The following is a 17,112-nucleotide window of genomic DNA, read 5'->3' on the forward strand; positions in this document are numbered from 1 at the left end:
CTGTTTTCGACATCCTCCATCTGAATCTCAAGGTTCTGGGTCGCTACATCCAGGCGCTGTATGGCTTCACTATTGGCGGTGGTGTCCTTTTCTATTTCCTGGAGACCCCTTTCCAGGAGATCAGTCCTTTCTCCCAGTTGCCGTAGGTCCCGCTTTATCTCCCCGAGAGCCTCATTGAGATCTGTCCTCATCAACTGAAACTGATCTTGGAATGTCTTGGCCAAATTGGCATGTAGCACCTGAATCTCGCTCAGTACGTCCTGTCTAGCCGCAGGGGACGGCTCTTGCTGTGCCCCCTCTGTCACTCTTCCCTCTTCCGTTTCCTCAGCACCACCATCCGGGCCCTCACCCATATCCTGCACTGACCACAACGAGCAGAGGGTGCTCTGGGACTCCCGTAGGTGCTGCGATAACTTCCCACTTTTCCCTTTCTGGCATGCTGCCATCTGTCCAGACTATGGCCCATTGTGGGGGGGCTGGCTTCTCCTTATGCTTGACTCCCCTGTGTCCCTCCGGGGCAAACCCTTCACCAGGTGTGTCCACGTGGGGTGGCCCACCGGCACCCCACCCGCTGTGGCTCAGTACCCCGACGGGCCTCCTTCACCTCCTGCTGCGCCACCCAAGCTGCCGGGCTCCAAAAGTAACTCAGACGGGTGTCCACACCAGGGGGCCAAGAGACCGTGGGAGAGGCCCAGCGCCCGTGTTCCTCCGATACCGGAGACATTAGGAATCAGTGAAACAGCCCCAGGCGCCACCCCTCCCGGGTGTAGGCATGTACTAGGACTCACAACAATATATGGCGTTCCTAAGCAGATGGCCCCTGTCTGCAGGTTTAAATGCTAATACAGTCAGTGAGGCACAGGGGGTGACCTCAGCCCGCAAGTCTCCCGGAGGGGAGCCGGGCTCTCCAGGGCCGTAACTGCCGCCTCTTCGTGAGCCACCAAATCCAGAAGAGCAGCCAGAGCTGCTCCCACCTCCCACTCCCTCTTCTCTGCTGCTGAAGGTCCAGGGGCCTGGCCACTGCCCTGCCGTGGCTGCCCCCGCTCACCGCTGATTCCCGGAGCTCCAGGCAGCCTCACTCGTCCTCTCCATGCTTGGGCCGCTGCCCGCCGTCCTCCTGGGCCGCTCCTGCCTCTCCTCTTCTGACTGTCAGGGGGAGAGAGCCCGCCCGAGGCCACGAGGCCGCAGCGTCGCCCCCTCCTCCGCCTCCTCTGGCGGGACGAGTCTTCGGCCGGGGCCGCAGGGCCACACCAGGCCTGCCGCCCGCAAGCCTCCACAGGGCGTCCGCCTCCCGCAGTCCCCGCCGGTGAGCACCTTCCACTGGGGGCCGTCCAGCACCCCCCTCCTCCCCTCCGGTCTCACACGGCAGCCGCCAGGCGGGCCCCATTCTCTCTCCCCACGCCCGTCTGCCAAGCCAGTCCGGGGCCACCACGTTATGGGGCGCAGCCTTCAAGAGCCCCATCCTCCATGCGCTTCACAGGGCACTCCCGTAGTCGCCGGGAGCTTCGCCACTCCACTCAAGAGTTTCTCACAGTTAGCGGGGTGGTGGACCGCTCTGTGACTGCTCCGGAGTCGGGAGCCTCGGACAGCACGTCTAATCCCAATCGTCCGCCATCTTGGAATCGACAGCATTTTTTTTAAACCTCATTTAGGATATTGCTTTCTCCCCTCAGAATATGATGTCCTCATGCATTCCTGTACACTTTTTTATTAATGTTCCAAGTAATGGAAGTCCAACTTCCTATCTCCTTCCCCCAATATTAAGAAAGAAATCCTCAAAGAAAATATAGACCCGACACTTGTGAATGCATTGGTGATTGGTAAGACAGAATTTCTACTTTGGGTATTCCAGTGCCACTTTTGAGTACTGCTTAAACGTTTTGTTTTTTCGCCCATTTTATGTTTGGATCTCTAACCTATTTTTAGTGGTCAGACCAACTTCTATTGAAGCCCCCGTCATTGCAACTCTTTCGCTCATTATGAGAATATGGTCCTAGGTTGCTGTACATTAGTTTTGACTTCACCAGGAGTGCAAGCCACTTTACCACTTTCCTAGCCTAACGCATCTTTTTGGTAGTCACTGAAGGCACCAAATTCTGAGCTTGCACATTTTGTATTTTAAGGCTTCCTTTCTTATAGGAAATCACGACATAGGCTTATATTAGCTACTTTTTGAGCCCACATGATGCCTCCATTTTAATTTTTTACTGGTTTAGATTGGTATATGTCTGTGGCCTGTTACCCTCAAATCCTGTTAGCGATGGGGAGATGGGATGGGCTGAGTGGCAGTCCTAAAGGCCAACAAAATTGGTTGGCTACCCGACCCCTTTGTCACTAACCATCTTCTGTGATTGATGGAGTGGATTTAGTCAGTCCCTCTGAGTAGTGGTACCCAGTTCCTGCTTTCTGTCTTGTTGCTGAATTTACAGAAAAAGCAAGTTTACTTACCTGCTGGAGGATTTCTAGTGTTTCCCCATGTTGGTGTGTTTTTTGTCCTCCTCCTCGCCAAACTGCCTAAATGCAGTGCTTTGGGCGTATCTCAGCCGACATGTTCTGTTGCTAGAAGTCCATCCTGGGCTTCCAGCATCGTCCTGCTAACTCCACTTGTTTGTCTCCAGGCCCTTTTTTTGCCACTTTCTACTATTTACCTTCTGGTTCTTCTGCCTTGGTTCTGGTTTTTACTGTTGCCTGGAAGCGTGGTTGGGACACCACTACCATCCATTATCCTCAGCAGAGATTTGGAGGGAGATCCCTTTCCTCAGCAGGTGCCTCCCTCTGGGACAGCCTCCCTGCCACCCTCCTTGAGCCTGAAAATTCCGGGAACTCCTCAAGACCTTCCTTTTCTCCTCTTCCTTCTCTCCCACCTTTCCACACAGCTTACAGACTGGCCGCCTGGTGTAACTCAGTCTCACAGGTCCGAGGCACCCCTGCCAGTCCTTCTGCACTTGCCTCGAGGTCCTGCACCCTACCCCACTGCACTTGTAATAAAAGCCTTGAGAGCTTCTCTCTCTGCACTTTACCAACCTCTACCGACTGGGTGCACTTGGCCCCTGCCCCTCCCTTGCCCTTCCTGCACTTGCTCTATCTGTATACAGCCCTGCCTGCAGATCGTTCTGTCTGTTCTCCCTTGTCCTCCCCCTTAATGTGCACTTGAAAAAACCGCAGAATCACTGTCAGGCCTATTTGCTGTATCTAAACTGTTAAAACTGTTACATTTATCATATTCACTTAATCTGCCTGTGCAGCCCGTTATCGTCTCAGAAATTCAAGGGCTCTGAGCGACAATTTTTTTTCCTGTGTTCCCTCCCTCCTTGAGCGCTTTGAAACACTTCCCTGTGTATAGGCGCTATATAAATGCACATTACCATACCATGCTGGGATCTTTTTCTGCTTGATTGACGGCTTCCCTTTGTCCACAGAGCTGCCGGAATTTCCGTTGCTGGGTTGCCTCATCTTCCCTGAGTACTCCTTGCTGGTGCTGTTACTGCTGCTTGAGGGACTCCATTGTGGGAATGCTGTTTGTTCGTTTTGGTTATTGAAGTTTCTGTTAGTGCAAGGTTCCTTGGTTGCTGGATCTAAATACACTGCGCTTGAAAAAAAAAGCCTGTACTTTACTGGCCAGCTTTGTCTCTGTAGAGCCATCTGTCTTAAAACCAATGGTATGAGCTCCCTACCTCTGGGTCTTTTGGTGGGCACTTGTTCTCGATACTCATGCTTAGGGGCCCCTCTGGTACAGTACAGGCTAAAGACCTTTCGGAAGCAAGTTTTGACCGCTTTCGCTTTGATTAACATCGGGGGACTTCCTGCTTGGCTGCAGCCTCTTGTAGGGCTTTTGGTTCTTAAAGCTCTGCATCCCTTCATTGGGTCTCTTCTGGTCCTTCATGGCAGTGTTTGCTGTCCAATCTGCACCTGTGAGGTAGAAATGAGTCTTACCTTTATTTTCCCCATACACGCGGATTGCCTACTGGCTTTGCCCCGTTTAATCCTATGGAACCTTCCATTCACCTTGCAACTCTCCCAACGTCACTTTGGATGTAATTACCTGCCCCTGCGCATGTTCCCTTTACCCATCTAGGGTTCAGAAAGAACTGGGTTTTCAGCACATAACTGTGGTTTTATTATTTTCATGCATTTTAAAACCATGCTCTCCACTAATTTAAATGTGAACTTTCTTGCAGTATGGGCCTCATTACACGGTAGGCGCTAAGGGATTACAGACACCGGTTAGGGCTCCGGTGCCAGTAATCCCTTAGCGCCCTACTACGAGGTCCCTTAGCGGGTCCCTTCCTTAACGCCTGGTTTTACCAGGCGTTAAGGAAGGGACCCGTTGAGGGACTTTTTTTTAGCTCCTTCCCCATTCCCATTGAGCCCTATGGGGGCTCAAATGAGAATGGGGAATGATTCCCGGAATGGGGACTTACCGGGTCCTCCAAAGTCGGAATGACCTGGTAAGTCCCTATTCCGGGAACACGGACCCGGAATGCGGTAAGGGGGTAGCCATGGCGCTAATAGCGCCATGGTTAGCTCCTACCATGTAATGAGGCCCTATGTCTATATGTAATAACACTGTAACTGTTTTTCTCTTTGAATTGTGCTGATAACTGTGTCCAAACAACCTGGATTTTTTTGTAGGCCTTTGGCTGTAGTTTCGAATTGTTTGCCACCATTGACTTTGGTGTGTGTATTTGCAATTTGCAAAAATTATGCCCAAGAGTGCCAGAATTACTTTGGATTGCAGATATTGGTCTGAGTGTTTTGTATTACTATTTTTCCTGTACGTTTAAATGCCTGGTTCCCTTTTCTGACCAACTCTTGTCTTTGTGTTGTGTGCCTATAACTAGGTAGTGAACCTACAATTTAAAATAGGAGTTCATTATATCTTGTTGACATTAAACTACATTTTGTGCAAGTTCCAAACACAAGGGTGGCAAGGCAGGTGTTGCAATGTAGACCCTAAAATTAGTTTGTTACTGATGACACAGAACCACCAAGGAACCTCAAATGATGCTTAAACACGCTTACCATTGGTCTCTGTACTCTGATTTGGAGCTTTGTGGTTGTGTGGTTATACAACCTTTTTCAAGCACATAACAGTGTTTTGTTCCTCAATCCAATTGCTTATTCAGTTGCATATTCTTTCCTTGCAATCTAACCAGTTACAAGTACACTGCAAATTCTTTTACATTGTGTGTTGTGTTTTCAGTATTTGGAGATGATGGTTGTTATCTTCCATAGAGCAGTCTGTTAGTATTTTTTTTATTATTTCTAACTTCTTGTAATTAGCATTTCCCATGATTAATGGTACAATAATTGTTTTAAATAGGATCTCTCTGTTTAGTTTTAGAGTTGCTGTACTCGTTGCAGTGGTGCGAAGAGCTCGAAAACCCTCCTTCTGTCCTTGGTGAATGCATTGAAATGTTTGCAAAATGTGGTATATCACATACAAAACTTGTGGATTTCCAGAATAAGTTACCCAAACTTCTGCGTGCATTGATTGAAAGGTGAGTTGGAAATATTGACACAGGTTTTGGGTAAGTGAACCTTGGGTTCTGAAACATGGCTTGTCTTTTTGTGTATTCCTGATTACACTACAAGTAGTAGGCAGTTATAGCTCCCAATATATTGTTCTCTACACTTTGGAATATTACCTTGCTGACACTCTTCTTATCAGAATGAGTCTGTGGATTCTCATGGAATTCCAAAATTGAACAGAATAGCATATTTTTTTTGTATGAAATGTGCATTTGGTCTCCACCATTGACGCGATTCTGAACACTAACCAGTACCGTCCTGCAGACTGAGGTGACATTTTTCTTGGAATCGGTTGCTTCTTACTTAAGACGACCTTGAGCAAAAAAACCGAGACGTTCTTACTTTGTGAAGCTTGCTTTTCACTTCAGAGACATTTCGTAGGAGTTTTATATAAGAATGTGAAACAATGATGAAATCGTTGATAATATTTGGGGAGGTTTTCTTCGCCTTATGGTAATATTAATACCCCTCTTTCTTTGATGTCGCTCGGGCTCTTGGTGCAGCCTGGAATGATTAATGCTGCCATCTGGTTGCAAGTAGGAATGCACTTCAATGGAAAAAAGGTATAATGAAAATATGTCAAATGACTTAAAAACTGAGCTATATTCGGAGGCATCCAGATGGCTTTGATTATTAAGCCCTTGCTAGAGAGGATTTCTGTGCTTTGTTATCAAGGAGGCATGTTGCAGAGACTATATTTGCGGCAGTTAGTCAGTGTTATTCAATATGCAGTCTTATGAGTTAATTTAGTGACCTTTAACTTCCATACAACAATCTGCAAGTCTGGCTCACATCATGCATTGATCTTGGTGGTCTTAAGCCTGTCGCCATATGACATGTATTCACAATATAAAACATTTGAAAATGTTTTGGAGTCCTTGGTTATTATATTAGCTGTTAGTAGGCCCTGCAGTAGAATATCTGGGACATTTTGCTGACTAGTTTAGGGGCAAACTATTGGGATAAAACTTGAGTTGTAACATGCTATGCAGAGAGAGTGGTGCATCCCATGAACATGTATGTATCTGCATACACTTAAATTGAGTTATTTTAAACAGCTGGCGTTAAGATTCTCTGAAAATAAAAAAAAAAGTGTTATTGGACTTCGCTATGTATTAAGACTTCACTGGTTCTCATAGGTCTTCAGCTGCTCTTGGTGAAGTTACTATTACTGTAAAAAAATTATGTGAATATCCAATTAGTTATCTGTGTTACAAAGCCATTGTGCACTCTTCAGTAGATTATGGATTTATGCTGTGCACTTAATGTAGAGCAAGCTTAGCCATAATGTGGAAATCTTTCATAATACACATTTTACCTTAGTTATAACCAATGTGTAGGTAGCATCACTGTTTCTTTCGAAATCCCCAAAATTCAGGAAAAATAAGGGCACCATACAGTTTTAATTCTGCAGAGATTGCACTTTCAGCTGTTTTAGAGTTTATAGCAGAAGTTCATTCTGAGGGATATTTTTAAGCATTCATTTAAAACATGGTTGCAATCCTCTTTGACCAATGGTTTTCGTCTACTACGAAAGGTTGTGATGCGTACAAATATGTCTGTATTGGTTGCCGTTTCCAGTTGGATTAATTGCCAAATTAATTCATTTGAAAATGAAATTTCAATCCTTCATCACGTCCCTTTACTTCCATACTTGCACAGCACCATTCCCATTTATTTGTATGTTGTATGCTGGTGACCATGTATAATTATACCCCGCCAGGTATCCTGTTTCCCGCGTGTTCCCTGTCCCAACTGCCGGTCTTTTTCTCTGCATGACTGGAGTGGGAGCAATCGGCAGCAGTTGGGCACCAAATTCATTTTCTTTTTTGGCTATCTACCCAATGGGTTTTCCAGTGTCCCAGGAGCAGCGGAGGCCTTGTTGGAGCAGAGATCCTTGGTGGGGGGGAGGTGGGTGGGTAGAGGGGGGAGGTACCTCAGTTCCAGAAAGCAGGTTGAGAGATGGCGACGAGAAGAGGCCTGGAACCGACAGAGCCAGGTAAGGCTGCAGGGGCCACACGATTCTTCACATGACCCTGCCAGATAGTGTACCAGGTGGCAAGTTGTCGGCAGCAGCCCTGGAGGCAGCAGAAGAGGCTTAAGAGCTACATAGGCTGCGTTGGAGTGAGGATTCTCGTGCAGCTGCCTTAGTTGCAGAAAGCAGGGTGGGAGATGGAGACCTGCATAATCAGGAACAATGTTATTACCATCGTTCTTGCCAATCATCCCATATCATGTGTGGTTGTAGTAATGGGGTTTACATACAAACTCTTGAAACTATATGTTTTAGGTAACCATGCTTGCACCCATATGTACCTCTGTGCTACTGCATGCTCCATGAAGAGCCAAGGTGTTCTGATGCTGAATATATCCACTCTTGGAAGACTGATTTGCATGGCCTTTAAATAGTTTATAATGTCTCCGCAACCCATGCCCCCCAAGGTCACGCAGTCTGCAAAGTATTCTTTTGTGGATTCATGGTTTCCTGCCTTGCCACACAGTTAATTATTTCTTTTTGCAATTTTATCAAATCTGCTCTGCTAATTAAATCTGGGAAGTACTTGGACAAGCGGGCAAAAATATTCATCTGTGGATACCTTGTTTTATTTGCTTGAGAAGCATTGGATAATTAGCACTGTATAGCCCAGAGATCTTGCTAGTTGTGTACACCTGACTATCTATCTGATTTCACTGCTCCATTTAAAATGCCATCTTTGCTCCAACATTTCTTTTTTATCTTTCGAGTGTATCAAGTTTAGGAAATGGGATTTAGACATATTTACTTCAAAGCCCAAGACTACAGTGAAAGCCTCTGGTACCAAGATCTCCTGTTTCTCCAAAGCTAGAAAGTCCTAATCTGCATATAGGCACACTTTCTGCATTTGCTTTCCCCAGGTAATTCTGTGGATCTTCAGATTAGATTTAACATGAAGGGCTGATGGCTCCATTATTGATGCAAAAAAGGAGTGGCGACGGGGCAACCTTGCTTAATTCCGGTGTAAATTGATTGACTCAGAGAATGTTTAGTTGATTCCTACTCTGGCTCTTGGTGTAATAGTTTGCTTTATCTTTTCATATACATTTGTCTCCAAGCCCATATTTGTGAAGCATAGTCACATGAAGCCCCCAGATATCTGTCAAATGTTTTTTTCTGCATAATGTTAGTAGAATCAACTCTGCATTAGTTCTTTACATCTTGTGAATAATATGTAGGACTTTTCGAGTGTAATCTGCGGAATATCTACCTTGGAGAAATCTTCCCTGATTGATCTCACCTAGGACGTGATCAGCTGCAGTACGCGGTTGGCAGGGATTACATGAGGGGTCCGAGTAAAGGAGACAGACACAAGGGTGATTGGTTGTCCAAATGCTTTTATTCAAATAATAAAAGGGGTTGGAAACATGCCTCACTAGCCCTAAGTCTATGAGGGGTTTCCCTGCCTCAACAAAAATAACTAATAAGATAGTCCTTGTCAAGATGTCCAAAATAATGCCCACCGTCCTGTGTCCAAAACCTATTTTGACCCTCACACTCTAATTCTACAAAGCCTACTGTAAGGTAAAAGTAAATGTCTTGTGGCTGCTCTCTTGCAGCGTTCATCACTTTGGTTGCCCAAAGCTCCAATGTGTAACACAGCAACTCCAGTGTTCCCAAAACAAAGTCCCACACAATCCTCAGTAAGACTCTTACTTGTGGTCCACTTACCATTGGGAAAGGTGCCTACTTTCCCTTCAAGCGGATCTGTTAATGCCAGGGGGACAATCCACCTTCTCTTGTCTTTTTCCTCCAGAGTGTTACCTCCCTTCCAGCCCTTTAAACAGCCTTGGTTACTCTCCTGCCAAGAACTGTGTTTTGCTCTCATCAGGCAACTACAATTGGTTTTTGTAAGCTTCCAAGCGGATCCAATGTTTCCCAAAACACTGACTAGGAAGAGTAGGTTTCCTTTTTACAAGCACACATGTGCTTATTGCTCCCCTTGCAATAATTCCCCAGTTTGAGTTGGTATAATCGTTTGTCTAACAGCACCAGCTACATATGTCTATTAGTCGCACACAGTTCTGTCTTGGGGTTTCCTATTCCACCCTTGTGGTGTTAGCCTAGCCCATTTATGTGGTCAGCTTCATTTCTTCCGTGTCGTACCTGCAATAGTGGTTCCGGGACACAGTTTGCCTCCCAGCTTCTGAGTTCGTTAGCAGCAGGGTTTCAAGGAATATTGCTGTACTCCTTGCCCCTGGTGTTGCTGTCACCAACCGACAGTCCCTTTCCTCTGGCTTCTCCTTTTCTTCCTGCAGCAATGTCGCGGGCTGAGGCTCGGTCCAGCGAGATGTATTCTCCAAGTCCAGGTACCCCTTATCGGTACTCCGCTGATGCAGGTTCCTGTTTAGTGCAACCCCTGCTCTGACACCAGTCTGCCGGTTTTCTGGGAGGCCACCATTGCTGCTGCTTGTTCAAGTTGTTGGTGTCCCGGCACTGACTAAAGTGGTGAGCCTCCCGGCTCCTTCTCTGCTCTCTCCTAATCTCACTGTTCTTTTTCTTGTTGGCAGTTAAACTGCCTGAGGAAAACAAAACACTTTGGTTTTCCTCTCTGATCTCGGAGCAGGCTGCCACTCTCTAGCCTGTTTCGGTCTCGGGTTCGCCTTTCTTCTTCTTTCATAATTCGTTCTGCTCTCTTTCACCACTTCTTACACTTCCCTTCTGCTGTCTACTTCCATGACTCTTCCACTTAATATCACCACCATGACTACTACCACCACTGCTTCTACCTATACTACTGTGTGTTTCGTTTTGTTCCTCCTCTCTTTTTATTGCATGGTTATCGTATGCAATTAAGCAGGTGTCCGAATAACTGAAATGTGAGTCTCTAGTATGCGAAATCCATCCGGTTTCTCGGAAGTACTGAACAACGCAACCACCTGTAGTAATAATTGTAAAATATTCTTCTTAGAAATATAATGTTGTTAGGCCATCTAGGCCTGGACTTCTGGACTTTTATTTCCACTTCGAGAACTTCTTCACCCTCTAACCGTTTAATCAAGAATTTCCATGTGTTCCCTCAGGATGTATGTTAATTCAACTTCGGTCAAATAGGAGTTTTACGGTTTTGTGTCTGGGTCATCTTTGGTATCAAAATTGCAGCAGTATCTAATATATTTCATCATTCCCCTGCTTTGCAGCCATAATATTCCTCAATTACTGCTATAAACGCTTTTTTCTTTCTACCTTGTCTAGAAAGTGCCCCATGTATAACCCCCTGCTCTGAGAATCTTTGATTAGATTTGAGAACCGTACTTTCCACTTCATTTGTAAAAATGGCATTAAGTTGGGATCTTATCATATTGATTTTTTATGATGGCCCTAGACTTGTGTTTCACTCCAGGTCGTCTAGCTTCTTCTCAAGATCAGATTCCACTACCCAGTGATTTCTCTTGGCTGAGTCAATACATTTCCCCCTGAAAACTAATTGTAATGCCTCCTTATTGGTGTTAGGTGTGGTGTCTTTTGGTTTATGATTTTCAAAAGAGTTACTGATCACCTCATTAATGTTTTTCCTGATTGTTGAGTCCCTAAGTAATTTTCCATTCTCTATGCCTCTCTTCATCTTCTCTTCCCTTCCCTCTCTGCTACCCTTCTATCAGAACATAATCCTGGTCGAACCACAACATGAGCCCATTCTGGGCCTCTTTAATGCCCTTGACAATTGTCAGAGATATAAAAACCAAGTCAATTCCAGAATAGGAACGATTACCATGTGAGTAGAATAAGGAGCCTCACTGATTTGGATGTCCAAGCAAATATCAGGCCCAAGTATTATGGGACATTATTTTTGTGATTGGGCAGTTCCCCTTGTTGGGGAGAATTCTCTGTTTAGGCTGAATTTCCTAACCTAGTGAGTCCCCCAGCAGCTTTGCTGGATTTTTGGGGTTTATTTTTTTCTCCTGCCAAGAGTGAGACTCTTTTACCCTCACTCTTGGACATGATTTGAGTGCGTTTCCTTGACTCTAGATGTGTTTAATTAGCTATGGGGTCTTTTACTCCATAGGGCTTCATGTTTTTTTGTGATGTGTGTTACACAGCACCCTCAGTGCAGTAATACAGGGGTGTCATAGTGACCCCCCAGTATAGACTCCATACCCTGGGACTGACTACTGTTTCCCAGGGCATGTAAAGTCACCATCGACTTTACTAGTCTTGAATTCTGAACAGAACCAGTACAAACCATCATATTGTGGACTTACTGGCTGGGGCAATTCGATTGCCCCGGGATCTGTTAGTCGAGGGGGCACGTCTCCGTCCCCCCAATCTAGTTTTGGCTGGTGGCAGTGGATACTACTTTTTATATTCAACCGTGAATATTTCTCTATGGGATTTTCCCATTGTCAGAGGCTACTATCTTCATTTAATTACGATAGCCTCGAACATACCGCCGGTTTATTTAATTATTGTTAATTCTCTGGTTGGTATTTTTTGCCAAAACTCTATTCTAAAATGGCGTTTGTGTTCTCTTCTGTGACTCCAACCCAAGTTGAGCCCTTTGTTCCACTTTTTGGCGGGCTTCTCCACAGAAGCCCTCCAAAGTGGTGCCACTCTGTCTGGGGTACTTGGGAGGGGTGGAGGGGGATTTAGGCACCCTCGACTGAGTTGCCTAGGTAACTCAAGTCGCACTCCGCCCTGATTGGCCCAAGTGGTGAGCCGGCCGGCTCACCACTTAGCATGTTTGAGTGACAGCTATGCTGAGTGAATGGGGGTTTTCTGCATAAAAGCAGGGCTTTGGGGACTGGAACTTCAGAAGTCGCCACAGGACCTAAGAATCCGACGAGGGAGAAGCTGAGCCGACCTGCCACGACGACACCACCGATGGAGCCCTGCTGGACCGTCTCACCACTTTTCCCAACGACAGAGGAGATCTCCCGCCGGAGAGTCTTCTTCCTTTGACTGGTGGGGATAACCAGTTTCACCGTCTTTTCGCCTTCCTGACGCATCTCGTGGCCGCCTTGCCTGTGCCAAGCACCCCGGCAACCGGAATACCACATTTTACCACAACCGCGAAATAAACCTTTAACCAGAAAACTCTGCGGCTGGTTTCTTCCCTGGCAGTGCAACGACCTTCATCTTTCCTCCAAGTCGAGATCTTCTCTTCCCCTGGACGACGACGAGACTTGCACCCGCTGCCAAAAACAACTGCCACCGCTGGAGGATCCTTCCCACTTAAGATACCGTGTCCCGCCTGGCTTCCCTTGCCACCGACTGTACGGGGTAGATTTAGCCCCCGGCTTTCGAACCTGGGTTAGCCTGGGACACCCTGGCTAAACTTTTCTGAGCCTCTCTAAACTCTTTTCGAACTCTCTGCAAGACTTTCTAAGCCTAGTGTAACTGTGTGATCTTGGGCGCATTTGTGCTCTGCTCTCTCTAAGATTGGGCCCAGCCTATGGACTTTGGCTCACAAGTGACTTTTGCTCTTCTGCCTTGCTAATAGTGTTCCTAAATCTTAGAGTTGTGTATCTTTCCATATTCTGTCTTTTTCCCTCCCTTCTTCATTAACTTATTGGAGTGCCATCTACAGTTAAGCGCTCACCTCTGTATGAAAATAAGTGGGGTTAACTAAGACTTATCTGATAAGGAATAAGGGTTGTATATATTATAATAGTAACTGTGTTTAGAGTATTTTACAATAAGAGTGCTAGAGTGTTTCAAACAGTGTGTTTTTAAATAAATAATTATATACTTTGATACCAAAGCTCTGGTTAGTGTTTGCTTGTATTATTGTGTCTGAGTGCCTAATGTGTATACTTTGCATACTGCCTAACTCTTCTTGAGGGAAGTCTGACTGCTCAGCCACAGCTACCAGGTAAATCTGGGTGGTACAGACTGCTACCAAGTGGGTTTACTGCTATCACCTGTAGTCCTAAATCTTTTGCAGTGTTCCCAAAGGGAACTGCACAGGTTTCTGCCTAACACCCCTTTTAAAATTTCAGGAACGGCCTTCAACATTATCTGCAGGTCTGCTTGGATGCCTCCCAGGTGCAAGATTATGAATTTTAAATTCGAAGGATTGGTTCCTCCGACGTATTCCACATCTATGACAGGTAATCACCACAGCTGTGCTGCTTCGGAAAATTTCCTGCGTCGATGATGTCGATACGCTGTCCTCGAGGGCCTCCGTCGAGCCGACGTCACCGGATGTTAGAAGTAGGACGCACAACGCCCGTAGCCTCAGTTCCGTTTTTTCCGTGAACGTGTTCGCTTCGGAGATCTCGGCACACCTCGGTTCTTCTGAGTTATTCTATCGGTTCTTCGAACTTGTTTGTGAAGCTATCATGTCTTCGTCGTCTTCTACCCCGTGGCGGGGTTTCAAGAAGTGTCGGCACTGCGGTTCCAAGATGTCGCTTACGGACTCGCACAAAGCCTGCCTCTGGTGCCTCGGTGAGGACTATGCCACGGGTGACTTTGACGATTACCAGTTGTTAACATCGAAGGCCTTGCGGGAGCAGAAGAAGAAGCTTTCTGTCGGTAGGGTTTCCAAGCCCCTAAAGTCGAAATCCACGGGGCTTTCAACTGACTAATCGAGAGGCGACTCCCTGCGTCATCGGCGTAAGTCCAGGGGTTCTCGGTCTCAGAGTGGTTCCCGCCATTCCACTGCCTCTTCGAGGCACTTGCGGAAGCGCTGTCACCGGTCGCCTTCCCCGTCCGAGGACTCCGCCCGTCGGCGGGTTGCTTGTCCCAACAAGCACTCTTCTCCTGCAGAATGGGATGCATTTTGTACAGAGATGATGCTGATTTTTCAATCGCGGGGCTCCGTTCCATCCGTTCCATCCGTTCCATCCGCGCCTCCGAAAGAAGCCGGCAGGGAACGTGCTAGGGCCACTGCTCGCACGCCTTCGGGCTCGGGTGGTCGTCGCGGTCATCGGGAGCCCTCGAGGTCCCGATCAGATAAGGTGAACAAGGTGGATCGCTCTAGCCATAACCGCTCCAGGTCCCGGTCCTCGACGCCCTCGAGACCGTCGGAGCCTGTGAGGTCTTCGAAGAAGACATCGACGCCATCGGCACCATGTCCGTCGAGGGACTCTCTCCAGGCTCCGCCTCCAAGGAAGCGATAAACTCCATCGGCGTCAAGGCCGTCAAAGGGCACTCTCCGGGCACCGCCCTCGAGGCCTGTGTCGAAGCCATCTGCACCACGCTCGACATCGACGCCCTCAACGCCTTTCGAGGATGCTTTATCGGAGGTACCCCGGAGACCGGTGGAAACCCTGAGGAAGGCTCTGGCTAAGTCAAAATGTGTTTGTCCCTTTTTCTGTGCCCTCATCCAGGGATTTATTCCAGCCTCTTGATTATATTTCTAAGGTGGATGAAGGGTCTGATGAAGGTTTGGTTCCTGATGAGGTTCCTGACTTAACTATTATCTGGTCAAAGCCAGATGGAAGACCTGCGTCAGTCTTGACGCCAGTGGTCTGGACACCTCAGTCTTCGTACCGGCGGCTAATGTCGAGGGTGACGGAGTACTTGGGGTGGTCTGCGCCACCATGGATGTTCTGCAGGATGGCCTGACAGATATCTTGGACCAAGGTCCACCAACTGACCCGGTACTGCCATTCCATATGGCTTTGCAAAGAAGGGTGGCGGCGGCTTGGACTGCTCCAGAGAGTCTCCCGGCAGTGGGTAAGTCGTTGCCGAAAAAGTACCGCCCAGCCAGTGGCGACACCGGCTGCTTGTCTATGCACCCTACTCCGGAGAGTTTGGTGGTGCAGGCGGCTTCGCCCCCAGCAAAACAGGCGTCATACCCTACCATCCCTCCTGATGGGGATGACAAACGTTTTGACGGTTGGGCGAAAAAAGTCTTTGCTTCAGGGGTTATGGCTCTGAAAGCAGCCAACTCTGTGCGTGCCTTAGCATGTTTCACTCACACTCTGTGGAATTGTGTTTCATTGGCGGCTGAACATATTCCCGAAGGGGAAGAACGGGATGGCTTTCTTGCCCTTGTACAGGATGGCAAGGATGCCATGTGTGAATCTGTTCAGTCGGGTCTGGATGTGGCAGACTGTGTGAGCCGGTCCATAGCGGCGAGCACCGCGATGCGCAGATTTGCGTGGTTGCACAAGTCGGGGTTTGCTCCAGATGTTCAAGCCCGGCTTCTCAACATGCCCTTTGATGGTGACCATCTTTTTGGCAGCAAGGCTGACGAGAGCCTTGAGAGGTTGCAGACCTCCAAAGCTGCAGCGAAACCGTTGAGCGCTGCAGTTTGCCAACCTTGCATTTTCGTCCTAGGGGACAGCAATGGAGGGGAGGTTCCTTTTGATACTACTCTACCTATGGTAGATCGAGGGGAGCTGCAAGTCAAAGGGGCCAGCGTAGGAGTACCAGAGGTGGAAAACGGGGTACTCGAGGTGCCAAGGGCGCTCGGGCAGTTGCCTCTTTGCCCTCAGGCACTGCCACAGCCGCTTCAGCTCAGTCATGAGGCCATGTCCCATGGTTCGCCGATTGGGGGAATGCTGGCGCAGCATCTTGTAGACGGCTACTGTCTTCCTTTCCGGCAGAGGCCTCACGAAAATCCACCAGGGAATTTCTGGATCCGCTCCTTGCGCAGGAAATTAAATCCCTGCTGGAGAAAGGCACCATAGAACTGGTGCCTATAGCGGAGAGGAACAAGGGATGGTATTCCCCATATTTTTTGATTTTGAAAAAGACGGGGGATTGAGACCCATCATGGACTTGCGTGGTTTGAACAAGCTTCTCACGAAGGACAAGTTCAAGATGGTTACTCTCTCTCAAGTCCTCAAGGCCATTCAACTTCAGGACTGGTTGTGGTCTCTCGACCTCAAGGACGCTTATTTTCATGTGCCGATTCATCCCAAGCACAAGAAGTACCTGAGGTTCGCGGTTGGCGACTCGCACTTTCAGTTTTGGGTCCTGCCGTTCGGCTTGGCCTCCGCCCCAAGGGTCTTCACCAAGCTCATGGTGGTGGTGGCAGCGTATCTCAGGAAAGAGGGGATTCACGTTTTCCCCTACCAGGATGATTGGTTGATCAGGGCGCGCTCTCCTGAGCAAGTCCTGGATCATCTGTCAGTCACCTGCCACTCCCTTCACAGGCTGGGCTTCTCCCTCAACTTCAAGAAGTCCCACTTGACACCAACCCAGCGGCTCCAGTACATCGGAGCAGTGCTCGACACATCCCTGGGGCAGTGTTTCCCTACCCACGCGAGGGCTCATCACATTCTACAGATAGTGCACAAGTTTCAACATGCCCAGAGTCTCCCGGCGTTCGAGTTCTTGAGGTTGCTAGGCCTCATGGCATCCTGCATTCTCCTGGTGCCATAGGCCAGGCTGCGGATGAGATTTCTGCAGTGGGCTCTCAAGATGCATTGGTTGCAGTCCTCTGGCAGGATGTCGGATCCTGTTCAGGTGCCGCCCTCGTACGTCCAGGATCTTCTGTGGTGGGCCGTCAAAGGCAATCTGATGATGGTGGCACCATTTTGGCTACCCTGGCCGGAGGTGACGATTGTGTCAGATGCATCCCTCACAGGATGGGGAGCTCATGCCAACAGTCAGCGGTCGTTGGTCTTCGTCGGAGTCCAGACTCCATATCA

At 47.9% G+C, this 17,112-nt stretch overlaps 1 protein-coding gene across 1 annotated transcript in view; it reads left to right on the plus strand.

Moving 5' to 3' along the window:
- LTN1 (listerin E3 ubiquitin protein ligase 1) overlaps window positions 1-17,112 on the plus strand; it is a 1,629,727-nt gene that overhangs the window by 715,209 nt on the left and 897,406 nt on the right. Inside the window, exon 17 of the mRNA XM_069636371.1 lies at window positions 5,339-5,501. Within this exon, the coding sequence (XP_069492472.1) occupies window positions 5,339-5,501 (163 nt within the window). The remainder of the gene's footprint in view (window positions 1-5,338; window positions 5,502-17,112) is intronic.

This window comes from Ambystoma mexicanum, chromosome 7p (genome assembly GCF_040938575.1).
Source record: "Ambystoma mexicanum isolate Mex_15411 chromosome 7p, UKY_AmexF1_1, whole genome shotgun sequence".
In the NCBI taxonomy this organism is placed as follows: domain Eukaryota; kingdom Metazoa; phylum Chordata; class Amphibia; order Caudata; family Ambystomatidae; genus Ambystoma; species Ambystoma mexicanum.